Here is a 13628-nt window from a genome sequence, read left to right as displayed (position 1 = left end):
TCTTATTTATTTGAGGGTTTATTCTTGCTGACTTTACTTTGAGATTGATGAGTAAGTGTAGTCTTCCTGAGGAGACTTCATGTACACACAACTTTGTTTTCAAAGTTTCATCATGAAATGAGGTGTCCTCTATGAGATCTACAGCTACAACGAGTATGAGATGTGAAATGGGTTCCTGTTGTGACTCCTCCCTTCCCAAGATGCAAGGGGAGAGAGGAGCGCAGGTGTGGGGCTGAGTCTCTAGTGGAAGTTGTCAGAATGGGGAAATGTCTGAGAGTTAACTGGAAAAAAAGCCATCTCTCTTGGAAGCAGTAGTGGCTGAAAAACCTTACTCCACTGCAAAACCTCTTGTTCTTGAGGATATCTTCTGAGTTGATAGCTCCACATGCGTCTTAGAGGTACTCTGGTCAGTGAAACTGGCATCTGAATTTTGCTTTTTGCCCCCTACTCCTCCCAATTGGTATATACTCTGAATTTGTCTCTCTTTTAAAATATGGAAGAAAGACAAGTGAAAGACTTTATCAAGATGAAAAATGTTTCCTGAATCGTGTTGCTGCAGATCAGTAGAATCTGAGATTCTGTACAAAAGGGAAGTAAAGATAAAACTGCTAATATGATCTTGATGTTAAGAATACACTTTTGCCTGGGAATCTAGGCTGAGATTTTACTAAGCACATTTTCCTTCTAATATGGTTCCATTCTCTTATTCACATGTGGATGAATATAATATTTGTTTGGAAATGGTCTCATTAGATTAGGAAAGAAACCTCCCACGTGAAAAGGTAAAGAAAGTTGTCTTAATTTGGGTAAACTTTCTGTTTTCAGACGGTAAAAGTGTCTGAATGACTAATGACTAATCAGAATAGCTTCAAAAATGAGACTGATCAGACAGAGCTCTCTGCAGCAAAACTGTAATGAATGACACTCATTTTCCCACTGCTCCCAGCTCTCCAAGCTCCTCTTCGGAAAATGAGTGCCTTTTTGTATCTGCTTAACACGGGGAAGTACACTGAACCAACAAAGATGGTTTTTCTTTGTTTGGCTTTAACATCGATAGTTTCTTCTATCCTCAAGTCTCCTTTCTGTCTCTCTTTCTCTTTCTCCCTCCCCCTCTCCTTACTAGCTCCTCTAGTAGCTTCCAAAAACTAAATGAAGCAGATTCACTGAAAGTCAGAGTCTGGTAGAGCCATTTGAACTAAAATTAAAAACATTTCAAAGCAAACTCAGTAGAGATTTATAATTACTACTTGCGTAAGGGATACTTTTAAGTGAAGCACATTTTTATGTTCTTAAATTAACAAAGTGGCCAGAAATCTTTCATGAGCACAAAATTTTTCAGACTTTACACACATTCAGTGGCTTAAACCTTTCCAGAAATGTTTTATGTCTATAAAAGAGAGCATCCCTTAATTATATTGGGGGATAAAATGTGTGATGCTGATAATAAGCATTATGGGAAGTCAGAAAGGGAAGAGAAATTATTCCATTGCTTTTGCATACCCCGAGCTACTTGTGGCAACATGTGAAGCAATGAAGGAGAGAGTTTCATGTGGTCCTTTGGCACTTGAAGGAAATTTTACAACGTGACTCTTTACAGAGCCTGTCTGGTCAGGGGCCATCACTCGCCCGGTGTTTTAGCTCCTACCACTTAATGGTCAATATGGAACTTATTCTCTGTCTAGTGATAGAATGTGAGAGGTGGGCATCATCTCAGGGCACTGGCAGTTTTCTTGAATTTCAGTGGAGAAAAACCAAATACCCAAGAACGTGGCCGGTCTGTTGATTCAGTAGAACACACTCTGCCAAGACTCTACTGTGGAGCATTCCCGGAATGGTCAGACCACACTGCAGGGTAGAGGACGCTCATATTGGGGAACAAGGGCAATGTGTTCAGTGGAACCAGGTTGTGGCAGGGACTTCAGTACCACGCTAAGGATCAACCAGGCTTGGTCGTGGAAGCATGGGGAGCCACTGCTGTTAGCAAGGTTTTAGAAGTACGAACCTGGCAGCAGGTTGAAGAGAAGCGGGGATGGGATAAAAAGGGAGGGGTATGAAAGAGGCTGTGCCTGAACCTGGTAAAGGTTGGGCATAAAGCTCTCTGTGATTGGGTTTCTGTCTTTCTTTTGGCATGATATTTTCCCTGACCACCCTCCCCACTCCTGTTATGTCAAATGTCCTTTTATGTGTTAAACGCCTTCTTTCCACATCCTGCATTTGTCCATTATCGCAGTTTATGGCAATTAGATGAAGTGCTTCACTGTGTAATTCTTGTTTAACACCTCTCTTCTCTGGTAGACTGAGACCTCCCTGTGGTCAGGCACTGTGTGTGCCTGTGAATAAACACTGTTGTCTGCCTAGGGCCTGGGGAGTAGTGGGCACTCAGCAAATGCTCCTTGCACGCAGGCAAGCGTGAATAAAGGAAACGTGTTGAGTTGATAAGGACTGCAGTTTTAAGCCGAAATGATGGGTGGAAAGCCTAGCTCTGCCACTGGTGGGTGGGTTTAGGGAAGGTTGGATGGAAGGTGGCTGGAAAGTGAGAGGCAGTGAAATTTCCCAGGGAATTTTCTTGTAAGTGGTTAGAAATTTGAGCATGGAATATAACTTTTGGCTAGGGGGAGAACCTTCAGATCTACTTGTTTGGAGATAACAGTTGAAATCAAGAGCTAAGTTCAGTTTGCTGAAGGAAAGAGTGTGGCAAGAAAAGATCAGAAGGTCGGGGGATAAACTTGGAAGGTGACTTCAATGAGATAATGAAAGGGGAAAAATGAGTCATGGAAGGAAATGAGGCAGGGACCAGAGAGGTGAGAAACCAGGAAAACTCAGTGCTATAGAAGCCAACGAAACAGGAAATTTGAAGAAGGTAGGGACTGACGAGTGCCAGAAACCACTGACTTATTAGGACTTTTTAAAGGGACTGAGAAAACTCCAGGGGCTTTGGGAGTGGCTTGGGAGGTAAGAAAAACCTTTTTGGAGGCCATATTCCTTAACTGGAGTTTGGTATGGGAAGAGTGGGAGAAATGAAGAGTGGTAGCTTTAGGAATAATGATTTTAAGACAGGAAACATCTGTGTATGTTTGAAGGCATGGGAGAAGGTGTCAGGTAGGTGAGAACTACTAGAGAGGCAGGGGAACATGGGGAGGGAAGGAAAACCATAGTGCCCTCCTGGGCACCTCCAAGGTGCTAGGTGTTTTTAGTGTTATCTTACTTAATCTTCATGGTAGCTTGTGAAGTAGACATCAAGTGAGCCATGTTACATACTGGGAGTTTTGGGCCAAGGTAGCTTGTGACCTGTTTTAAGTAAGCGCAGGAGTCCAGGTCTGTCCTCATCCCAGCTCTTTCCATTGTGCCCCTTATGAATTAGGTGTGAGTGGGATCCAGAGCATGATGTTTGGGGATGCCTTTTTTCTAAAAAAAAAAAGGCAGGATGTGTTGAGGGTGTAGTGAGAACTGTGGTAGATACGTCTGCACAGTTGTGCGGGTTTCTTCGGCTTTCTCCTGTGGCCTGAAACCTGCTATGGAGTGCAGGCAGTGCGGATCACTAACACTGCACAGGGTCATTGTGGTTCTGTGTTGGTGGTGGTTATGAGTGCAATGTGCACACGGAAGTCACCACCTGCCACAGAATACTGGAGAACAGCTCTGTGTAGTTGGAAGCGGGTAAGGGAGAGATACGCAAAAAATGAAAAGGATTCACAATAAAACATCTGTGTATGATCCCACTTATGTAGGGCTATATGTGTGCAGGTATCCATAACATTTGTAGAAATATATGATAGGATGATTATGAAAATGGTGGTTGGTAGTTGTCTCGGGATAACTACAGACGATTTATTGTACTTTGCTTTTTTTTTTTTTTTTTTTTTTTTGTACTTTGAACTGTTTGTGTTCTTTGAAATTTTAAAAATAAGCATGTGTCGGGGCGCCTGGGTGGCGCAGTCGGTTAAGCGTCCGACTTCAGCCAGGTCACGATCTCGCGGTCCGTGAGTTCGAACCCCGCGTCAGGCTCTGGGCTGATGGCTCGGAGCCTGGAGCCTGTTTCCGATTCTGTGTCTCCCTCTCTCTCTGCCCCTCCCCCGTTCATGCTCTGTCTCTCTCTGTCCCAAAAATAAATAAACGTTGAAAAAAAAAAATTAAAAAAAAAAAAAAGCATGTGTGATTTATGTAACCCGAAACAAAACAACACAGCTGCTTTTGTTGTATGGAAGATAGCTTGTTGAATGGAGTGTTTTTAGAGGTAACTAAGGGAAGGGATTAGAAATTCTAGCCTTTTGCTGACCAGGTGAAGAGGAGACTTGGTACCTTTCCCACTGATTTGTTAGTACTGCTGAATGCAATGGGAAAGTCAAGGAGAGGTGGATTCTGACAGTCAGGCTCCTGAAATAGGGTCCATATCTTACCACTCTCCCAGCACACTCTCTGACAGCAAGCTCCAGCAACTCTCCAGGACTGAGGGCTTTTTCTGTCTGTAGCAGAGCTCTGAGTATGCACCTGACACAAACTGGAAGTGCTAGGGAAGTAGCTTGCAAGTAGCGCCCACCGGATGATGGATGAGAGTTAGTGGGTAAATATCCCAGCTTTCTTGCCCACAGGCAGGGCACATCTGAGGTTTTTACATACAGGCTCCAGAGGGCCTGCTGGGCCCGGCCTCACCTGTCTGTATCAGTACACCTTGCACTGGCTTCTGTTCCTGTCTCACTTTCTACTCCTCTACCAGCATCTTGCAATCATCCTTTCTTCTAAATACTTGCCTTAGGGCCTGCTTCTGAGAGACACCAACCTGAGACAGGATCCTAGCACCCTTTATCTGCTTATTTCCATGACTGTGGACAAAACACTTGTTGCCTGCTTTCTTGCCCACCGAGCATGGAACAAGCTCAGGAGCCTCCCACAAGTGGTATCTGATACGAAGACTTAGTACTTGCAGCAGTGCAAAGAAAGTGCTAGATGTTGACAAAGAACTGCTTTCTCCTATTTCCCCACCCTGCTACAAGTGAGGAACTTGTGACGAAATGACCCATAGCCCTGACTCATAGCCCTGACTCACAACTGTGAAGTAGGCCAATCACCAGGGCCTCAAGTGGCAAATTCCTTCATGAAGTTCTGTCTTTGAGCAACAGTGATCTTACCCATCCCCTTCCTTCATCTGCAAGTCACATCTTTCTGTTTCCTGAGCCAGATTCCAAAGGGCTTAAGCAGCTTTCCTATTTTACTCCTACGACACAGCACGCTGTTCGGTGGCTCATGGCCATGCTGCTGTTGTTAATTGAAATACATATCAAATTGGCCATGTGGACCCAACAGCAAACTGGGATATTGCTGGAGTGAATGCTAACTTTTGTATGCTAGTGCCTATGTCTATGGAAGAAAAGCACACATGGAGGCTGCCTTAAAAAAAACAACCTTGTAGGCAGCAGCAGGCATCCCTCCCAGACTTTCTCCTCACACATCCCTGGCCCAGTTTCCTTGGTTCAAGTGCCTGAGGCAATGTGACTTGTCCAAGTGAGCCCAGGGATGGAAACTTGAAGACTGTTGTTTACTAAAAGGTCCTTAGGAAGAGCCCACAGTCATCACTTGGGGGCCATCTTTTTTTATGTTTCCTTTTCCTTCCTTTTTTTTTTTTTTTTTTTTTTTTGATGGAACACATCTATCAAAGTGTTTTTAAATCACTGGAATGTTCATTTCTAGCATAAATCTTAGTTTGTGCTTAGAAATGCATTCATAGGGCTTGAATGGCAATTTGAACTAGTGTAAGCAACACCGTGTAGATGTTGGCCGTGACTCACTGAGAATGTGGCCTTGAGAAATCAAGAAAGAGTTAGAGGATCAGGGTTTAATTTCTAGCTCTGTTTCTTACTAGTTAGATGACTTTGGACAAGTCACTTAGTCTCACCTCTTAAACAGAGTAATAACACCCATCTCATAAGGCTGTTGAAGATTAAAAGAAATAAAAAGCACATTTTAAATCATATACAGGTATAATTACTTCTGTTTGCTTCATTGCTTATTTTGGCTGGGTTTGGATCTGTGTTTCAAGAAAGTATCATTCTAGGAGATTATCAACTTAAGTTCTTTTTCTGTATAATATAAATATATTGTTCTATGTATGTCTTTGTAAGTTTTCTCAAACAAATTTGGCAATACATTGGAATATAGACCATGGATGAATGAATTAAATAAAAGAGCAAATCCATGGAGGTATCAAATCTAGCACTGCTCAAATGCTAACTAAATGTTCTAAGCAAACAAAGTCAGAAGGAAAGGTCTTAGCTTTAGTCCTTGCTTTGGAAATGGTACCATGTACTGTGAAATAATTGAACAGAAAAATAGAATTCTTTTTCTCTTTTCCCAGTTCTGCCTTAAAATCATTAACTCCTTTCAAATGTATTAGCCAGAGTTTTAAAAAGAGGACTAATGAATATAAGAACTTCTGTTATTAACATTCTTCAGAAGTGAGTGGCCCTAACCAAAGTTCAATGGTCTTTTGGTAAACCCTGCTTCCTGTCTAAAAGAAAGCAAATCAAATCATCAGCATAATAGAAGAGTAAATCAGATGCACATTTTCCTGAAGACTAGTTTCCCCTTCTTTTACTTGCTTCTTTTTGCTGTTTGTATTGTCTGCACCTGCCTCACACTAAAGGAATGAATTTTATAGACCTTAGGATGAGAGATATCTTCACTCTTTTGATTGTCTCCTGCTCTGAAGGGCTGCGAGTGGTCTGGGGAGAATGAAACACATTCTGGATTGAGGTTCCCATAAGTGGACCTGGTTACAAAGATTTGGTTTGTACTTAACCCTCTCCATCAGACTAAGGGATGCCTCAGGGTGCAGTTGGAAGCCACACTCTTTCCTTGAGGGTGGAGAAGCATACAGAGCTAGTTCTACCAGCGATCTAATGAAGTGGTTTTTCATAAGGTCACCAATGAGGTTTTCATTTAAAATCTGGGACTTTACTCCAAATGCCCAGATACTTAAATTCATTAGCCATTTTCAAAGAGGCATGTGGTAAACAGGAAGTGCTCTAATGAAATCGGGCATACAGTGTCCACCTCAGGACCCAGGTCACATGAGAATTGAGTAGCTTTCTGTAGACTTTATAGAGAGTGGTGTATTAGGGATGAACTGAATAGGGATAAAAGAAAAAAATCATTCCAAGAAATAGCCCTGAGGGAAAGTGGTAGCAGGCAAAAAAAAAAAAAAACAAAAACAAAAACAAAAAAAAATCAGTGGGATATTAGGAATTTTAAGGAAAAATATTTAACTAGCCTGCGAGTGTCACACAAGCATGTTTAATTCCAAACATATGAATCCAGTGTGCATTTTCAAGCAATGAGGGGAATTGTGGATAGGTTGAATAGGAAAAAAAAACAAAAACCAAAACCCAACAGCTTAAAGTTGAATTTGGCTAATTAAAATAGCACCTATCAATTTCTGAAATGAAAGATAACCACTATCTTGGTTTGAACTTACAGCTCCTGGCAAAGTACAAAGGCTTGCAATGGGATAAAATACTGCGGCTAGAGGAGGTGCAGGCCAAACTAGGGGTCAGTCTGGAAGAAATGCTCGGGATCGTGGAAGATGCCCTTCACCCTGAACCCTATAGCCCTGAGGAGGTCTGCAGGTGTTTGGTAATTAGCCTGCAGGAGCTTCGAACCCAAGTTCTGAGTCCAAACACTCAAGACGGTGAGTCTGCTGAAGAAAGTTAAGAACATGGATTGTTCCCATACTCACAGCTGGAAAGATTACAATTTTCCCATGGATTTGACTGATTTAGAAGCATGCCTGAGGGTACTTGGAGAATGTGTATGTTTTGTCAAACTTAACTATCTAGATGCTTGGCTCCATTAAATCCATTCATTCATTCGTCAACAAATGTCTCCTGATCTGCTATATGCCAGGTATTCCGGTGAGGAAAAGGTGAATAAAACAAGGTTCCTGCCCTTGAGAAGTTCCTATTTCAGTAAGCTTTTCTTTTTTTCTTCTGTCCATTTTCTTGGTTATTATATTATTTACATAAAAAGGTCTAGGTTAGAACAGTGCTTATAACTGCTGAGACACGCCCTGGGACACCAGAAAGTCTTCCCTGCTTAGGTTGAAATTTGTTGCCCACTTTAGTGTGAAAGTTTTTTCTGTTTGCCTGCTGCTTTCAAGAGATCTTGTTTTCACGCTGATAATATCAGATCCCTGAGATGAAGGCCAGGTAAAGGTTGGAGGTGCACTGGGGTGGCTTCTCTTCCTAGAAGCAAAGGTTATCTATCTGTGGAAAGTCAATACCAGTGGTGCAGGTGGGGCAGAGACATCTAGCTAAGATCCAACCATTTCTGGAGGTAGAGTTGGGTTGGGAGCTTGTAAAGATCAGCCTCAGAGCCCCATTTCAGTTCAGTTCAGTACCTAAGCTGCTTAACATGGATGTTAAATTTCTCCTCAATTTGGCCTGTGTTCTGTCCTGTCTCCCTTTCGAGCCCATACACGTCCACTCGTATAGTGTTGTCTTGGCTGGACCATTCCACTTACTAATTGCATCTTGGTCTTGCCTCTGGACCTTTAATCCTAAACATCACTGCCCTTTTCTGACTAGAGCTTTCCTCTTTTCTGAAATGCGGTTCCTATCTAAAAAGTTCAATATAATTCTCATCTCTTCTGGATCCTTCTCAATCCACAGCTTGTTCTCTTTCTCTGTATCTATGTTCCTTTTTCTCTATATCTGCCTGTCTTTCCAACCTCTCTCTATCTCAGCATTTAAAGAATAAGTTAATTTCCCAGAAAACCTTGGAAAACACAAAAGATAATTTCCTAATCAGAGTATGTGCCTTTCTATTTATGTATATGTATTTAAAAATTTCCCCCCAAAGAATAAGGATTTGATTGTTTTTATAAAAATGATGCATGCTTAATCTTACCCCTTCATCTAAAATAACTTCCCTACTGGCATGCCTGCAATGCTTTCAATAATTTACTTATGTTTTGTTTGTACTCAGTAAATCTATGTTGAATGAATGAATCCATTTTGTAATTCTATCACCCTCAAAGGATTTCTTTCTCTTTTGCTATTGGAATAAGTAAGTTAAAAAACAAAACAAAACAAAACAAAAATATGAACATAAATTAGTCTGTGGGGTTCTAGAATCTCCTAGATTAATGTCACTTGAGTTACTTTCTGAATCCAGCCACCTAACTTCAGTCAGATTTCCAGCCGAATTCTCTTGGCACACTTAGCTTTAACTTTAGGGATCAAGATCCTTTTGTATCTTTGCCTTGTTTCTTCTGAGTTTGTGCTTTGGTTGGTCTAAGACCTTAAGCCAATGTTTCTCTTAACCCTTTAGAAGATAGGATTCTTACTAAATGTTGGGCTGCATTAGATCTTATGAGTTGGCGCCGTAGAGAACTCTGGAGGGTGCCTCCGCCTTTTATTCCAGGATATTCACTTTAATAACGTGCTTAGTTTTGACTAGAACTAACTTTTCTCATCATGGAGATCCATGTCTTCCCAAAGGCACGTGGAATCCAATGTTTGCTTTCTGCCAAAATTGCTTCCTTTACCTGGATATGAGTGTGAGTTGGGAGATGTTGACTGTGAGGTTACAGCACAGAGAGAGATGTTTACAATCAAACTGTAGCTTGCAGCCTTTGCTAAACCAGCCAGACTTCCAAAGCCCCATGTACAATTGTTGTTTTCTCTTTCCAAATTTCTAATAATTAGATTTGGAAATGCTCAGAGGCCATTAAAATTAAACACACAAAGGAAAAATCCTCAAATCCTTTAGATGTCGTTTAGAATGGCTATAGTCCATGACTAGGGACTGGCTAGAAATATTTGAAGGATTATTTGTCAGGTCTTGCCCACAGGTAGGAGTAGTCTAAGGGTGTGGTATGATGTGTGGGTTTCTAGAGGCTCAGGGGCCAGGCTGATTTCAATGGGAGGTGTTTCCTAAGGTGTGAACCCAGAGGAAGAGATGAAGCTGTGGTCAGAGTCAGGAGAGGTGGGCACATATAGTTAGCCTTGGGGTGGCCTTGCAGCTTCGGTGTACTGTGCTGGGCTGGACATGAATCTCATTGCTTGGATTAGTAACTGCCTGTGACCATATGCTGACAAAGTGCTGGCCGGTTGCTGACTAATTTGTTTAGATCCTGTGATTTCCAAAGTCACGAGCAGTAATCAGGCTTTTCAGCAAGCACAGGGCACTGGCATGGGCTGCTCTTTAGGAAGACATCTAGAGTAAAACATCTCAAAAAGCTTGTTATTTACTCTATGGTTTACATATTACTCTTTACCCACATCATATAATTTGAATCTCACAACAACTCTGGGTCACCTGGTTCTCCTCATTTCATAAGTGAAGAACTCAGAGAGTTACATGATTTGTCAAGATTTATAGGAAGTAAGTGCTAAAGCCAGATCCCAAATCCTAGTCTTCTGATTAATCCAATTCTCTTTCTGCTGTTCATTTTTTTACCCCAGCATATTAGAAGCTGGCCTTAGCAATCTTGCACCAAGTGAGATAATATTGAATTTGGACTTTGCTTGGCTCTGATTTTTTCTTGAAACTGAAGAGAGGTGATGAAGATAGGTTACTTTGTGGTTAGAGTTGCCTTTTGGCCATTTCCATTCTGGTGCTTTGGCTTTAGAAGTGTAAAATCATGTGGCATTCAGTAGCTTGCTTAATTCAGGGAGCAAACTCAACTTGGCCAGAATGTGCCTGAGCTGCTGTGTTTAGAAGAACTGAGAGAAGTACTGTGGAATTTTCTCATTTGATAAATTGTGATTCTCATAGATTATCTCAGTTAGGTCTAAGAAAAGTAGTTTGTTTTTATGTGATGGAAAAATATAAAGGTACTTATAAAATAGTCAGTTGGTCAGTAATTTCAATTTCCAATTAAGTGTTGGAAAGATATCAGATATCAAAGAAATCAATTTAAAAATACCTTGTAAAGGGGTGCCTGGGTGGCTCAGTCGGTTAAGCGGCCGACTTCGGCTCAGGTCATGATCTCGCGGTCCGTGAGTTCGAGCCCCGCGTCAGGCTCTGTGCGGCTAGCTCAGAGCCTGGAGCCTGTTTCAGATTCTGTGTCTCCCTCTCTCTCTGACCCTCCCCCGTTCATGCTCTGTCTCTCTCTGTCTCAAAAATAAATAAACATTAAAAAAATTAAAAAAAAAATACCTTGTAAGATGTCAGGCACTAAATTCTATGATCTCAACACAATGTAATCGTTCTTATAAGAATTTTGGAAGAAAAGTTTTCTATAAAGAGCCTAGAAGAAACTCCAAAGGAAAATATAGACCTTCCTAGTGTTTACAGATACTGGTTGGGCAGAAATCCTTAAAATCTAGGTGATGGAATTCTAATGCCAAATATGATGAATCCTTCAGTTTTGTCTGTTGTTTTCATTTTTGCAAGATAATAGATTCTTATGAAACAAAGTATAAAAGGATAAATCAAGTAACTATTTTTGTTATACACAAAACATATGCTTCAAGTTGCTTAAGTTGTTTTGGAAGGTCAAGTGCGGGAATAATTAGCTTTCACTTCATCCTTTTTCCTCTCCTTCTCTCTGTAGTGTCTCTGTTTTTTTCCTCACTCCTGTTGACTTCTCAGCTATCTGGACACAAAAGGCAGGATCATGCCAGGAGTAAAGGCTTTTTATTTTCTAGGAAAAAATGGTTGTATCTTTTATCTTAGATCACTTGAAGATAATGCTTCCTTGCTGGGTTTTCCTCTTCCTCTTTCAGCTGTGCACATTATATACCCCTTTTCATTGGTTTACCTTCCCTTTTCAAATGTTTAAGGAGCTAAACATGAATGTGGTCATACCTTATTAAGTATGAATTTAAAGACATGGCATCTTAAAACTCTCAACTTCTGTAGGAACAACCCAGTATCAGCATACTGGAATCTTGCCAGTGATTTGTGCTGTACCCTGGTCAGTGCCCCTGCCACTGATGGGTAGGCTAGAGCTCAGAATCTTCCCCTTATCCTACAAGGCTTAAAATAGCAGCCTCGTTTCTGGCTCCTGAGGCCATTCCGCAGCCACAAAAGCAAGAGAATTCTGGAATGTTCTTCCCCATGTGTGAGTGTTTTAACAGAGCTAAAATGAAATTCTGAAAGGATATTTTGAGGAGGAGTTGACCCCTGCAGTAGTCTGAAATACATTTGGCCATCTTGAACTGAGACAGGCCCAGAATGAACCGGTGACCTTGACCACCTCTTCATACTCTGTACCTTCAAACCCTTGAGTTCCCCAACTTTCTCGAATTCATGTGATTTGGCATGGCTGGCAGGAGAGGATGTAGTGTGGGAAAGAGTTAGACCAGTGAGACTAAACATTTACCTCTCTCCGACACTGATCCTCTTTGTCAAAGACAAGTGTTTTCTTCTCTCTGGGAAGGTCATCCTTGTATATTGAGCCTTCAGCTTCAGGAAGATCGTACACAGTGCATGGAAGGAGGAAGGGGATGTCAACCTTCCTGACAAAGCAGCCCCATAGACTCCGGTGACCTACATCCATGAAAGCAAGCTGGAAACAACTTTTCCAGCCTCATATGAAACTTGCATACAGTAGTTACTATAATGGCATTTCCCAGAAATAAACCCTAAAAGAGTCATGACAACTAAATGTGAGCCACGAGGCACCATCTTCTCCCAGGATTTGTATCCCTGCAAAAGCATCCCTGTTTTGTGCACCTCTGTATTCCCGCGGGGCCTAGAAAATATTTGCTGAATGAATAAATGAGTTGAATTAATTTTCTTCTATCCATATGGAGTACTAATGGGGAGGAGGCCAATTTAAGAAGGCACTCAAAGTCTAACAAAAGGGTGGTTATGCCTAGCCTTGAAAAAAATCTGTTCATTCTACATTAATAATAATATATTAACAACATCTAACATTGAGTACTTACTATGTTATAAACACTTACACTATTCTAAGTCCTTTTAAGACATTTGCTATACTTGTACTCATGTTTAGAGTACATGCATGAAATAGTCTTTTCCAGGGTATAAATTGGCATGAACACATTTGGACACACACATTCAAATACTCATGCATTCACTGTTCCTTTATACCACCTCCCTCCCCACCCTCCTAATCTATTCGTACTATTGAGACACGACAAACTCCCCAAATTAGGCAGCTCCTAGGGAATAATTTTTGGTAGATGTTTTTGTTTGAAATTCTGTTTAAAAGAGAAAGGCAAGTGCATTTTCCATTACAATATCAAATAGGCTGGTGCATTGACAAAACTTAATAATGCTGACTTTTCCTTTTTCATTCTAGAAACAAAGAATAATACCAAGGTTTTTCAGCCAACAGAACATTCTGTCTTGCATCTGAATGTTTTTGACAGTGGTCTTTGAATTCACACATGGACTTTAAACATTTCAAATCTATATAAGTGAAATATAGCACAGGCTGCATAGATTTAGTTTAGGGAAGCATAAAGGGTAAAAGATTGGCTTCAGATGATTTTGTTGCTAAGAACATCCCATAAGGTAGGTTCCAATATTTTGATATTTTACAGGTGAGGAAACTGAGGTACAGAATGATTAAGATTCAAACCCACGCAGTAATTCCAGAGCCCTCATTCTGCTGTCTTAACCACTGATGTGGGGCTGTATTACGCTTTTATCCGAGAAAA

The 13628-nt window shown here is 41.1% G+C and overlaps 1 protein-coding gene across 3 annotated transcripts in view; it reads left to right on the top strand.

Moving 5' to 3' along the window:
- The window catches only part of GALK2 (galactokinase 2), a 154282-nt gene that overhangs the window by 80781 nt on the left and 59873 nt on the right, over positions 1–13628 (top strand). For all 3 annotated transcript variants that reach the window (XM_030318224.1, XM_030318222.2, XM_030318225.1), the window contains one exon: positions 7471–7681. In XM_030318224.1, coding sequence (XP_030174084.1) covers positions 7471–7681 — 211 coding nt within the window. The remainder of the gene's footprint in view (positions 1–7470; positions 7682–13628) is intronic.

The sequence above is a fragment of the Lynx canadensis genome, chromosome B3 (assembly GCF_007474595.2).
Source record: "Lynx canadensis isolate LIC74 chromosome B3, mLynCan4.pri.v2, whole genome shotgun sequence".
Taxonomy (NCBI): Eukaryota; Metazoa; Chordata; class Mammalia; order Carnivora; family Felidae; genus Lynx; species Lynx canadensis.
The sequence above is the reverse complement of the archived record's forward strand: the minus strand, read 5'-3'. Positions and strand labels throughout refer to the sequence as shown.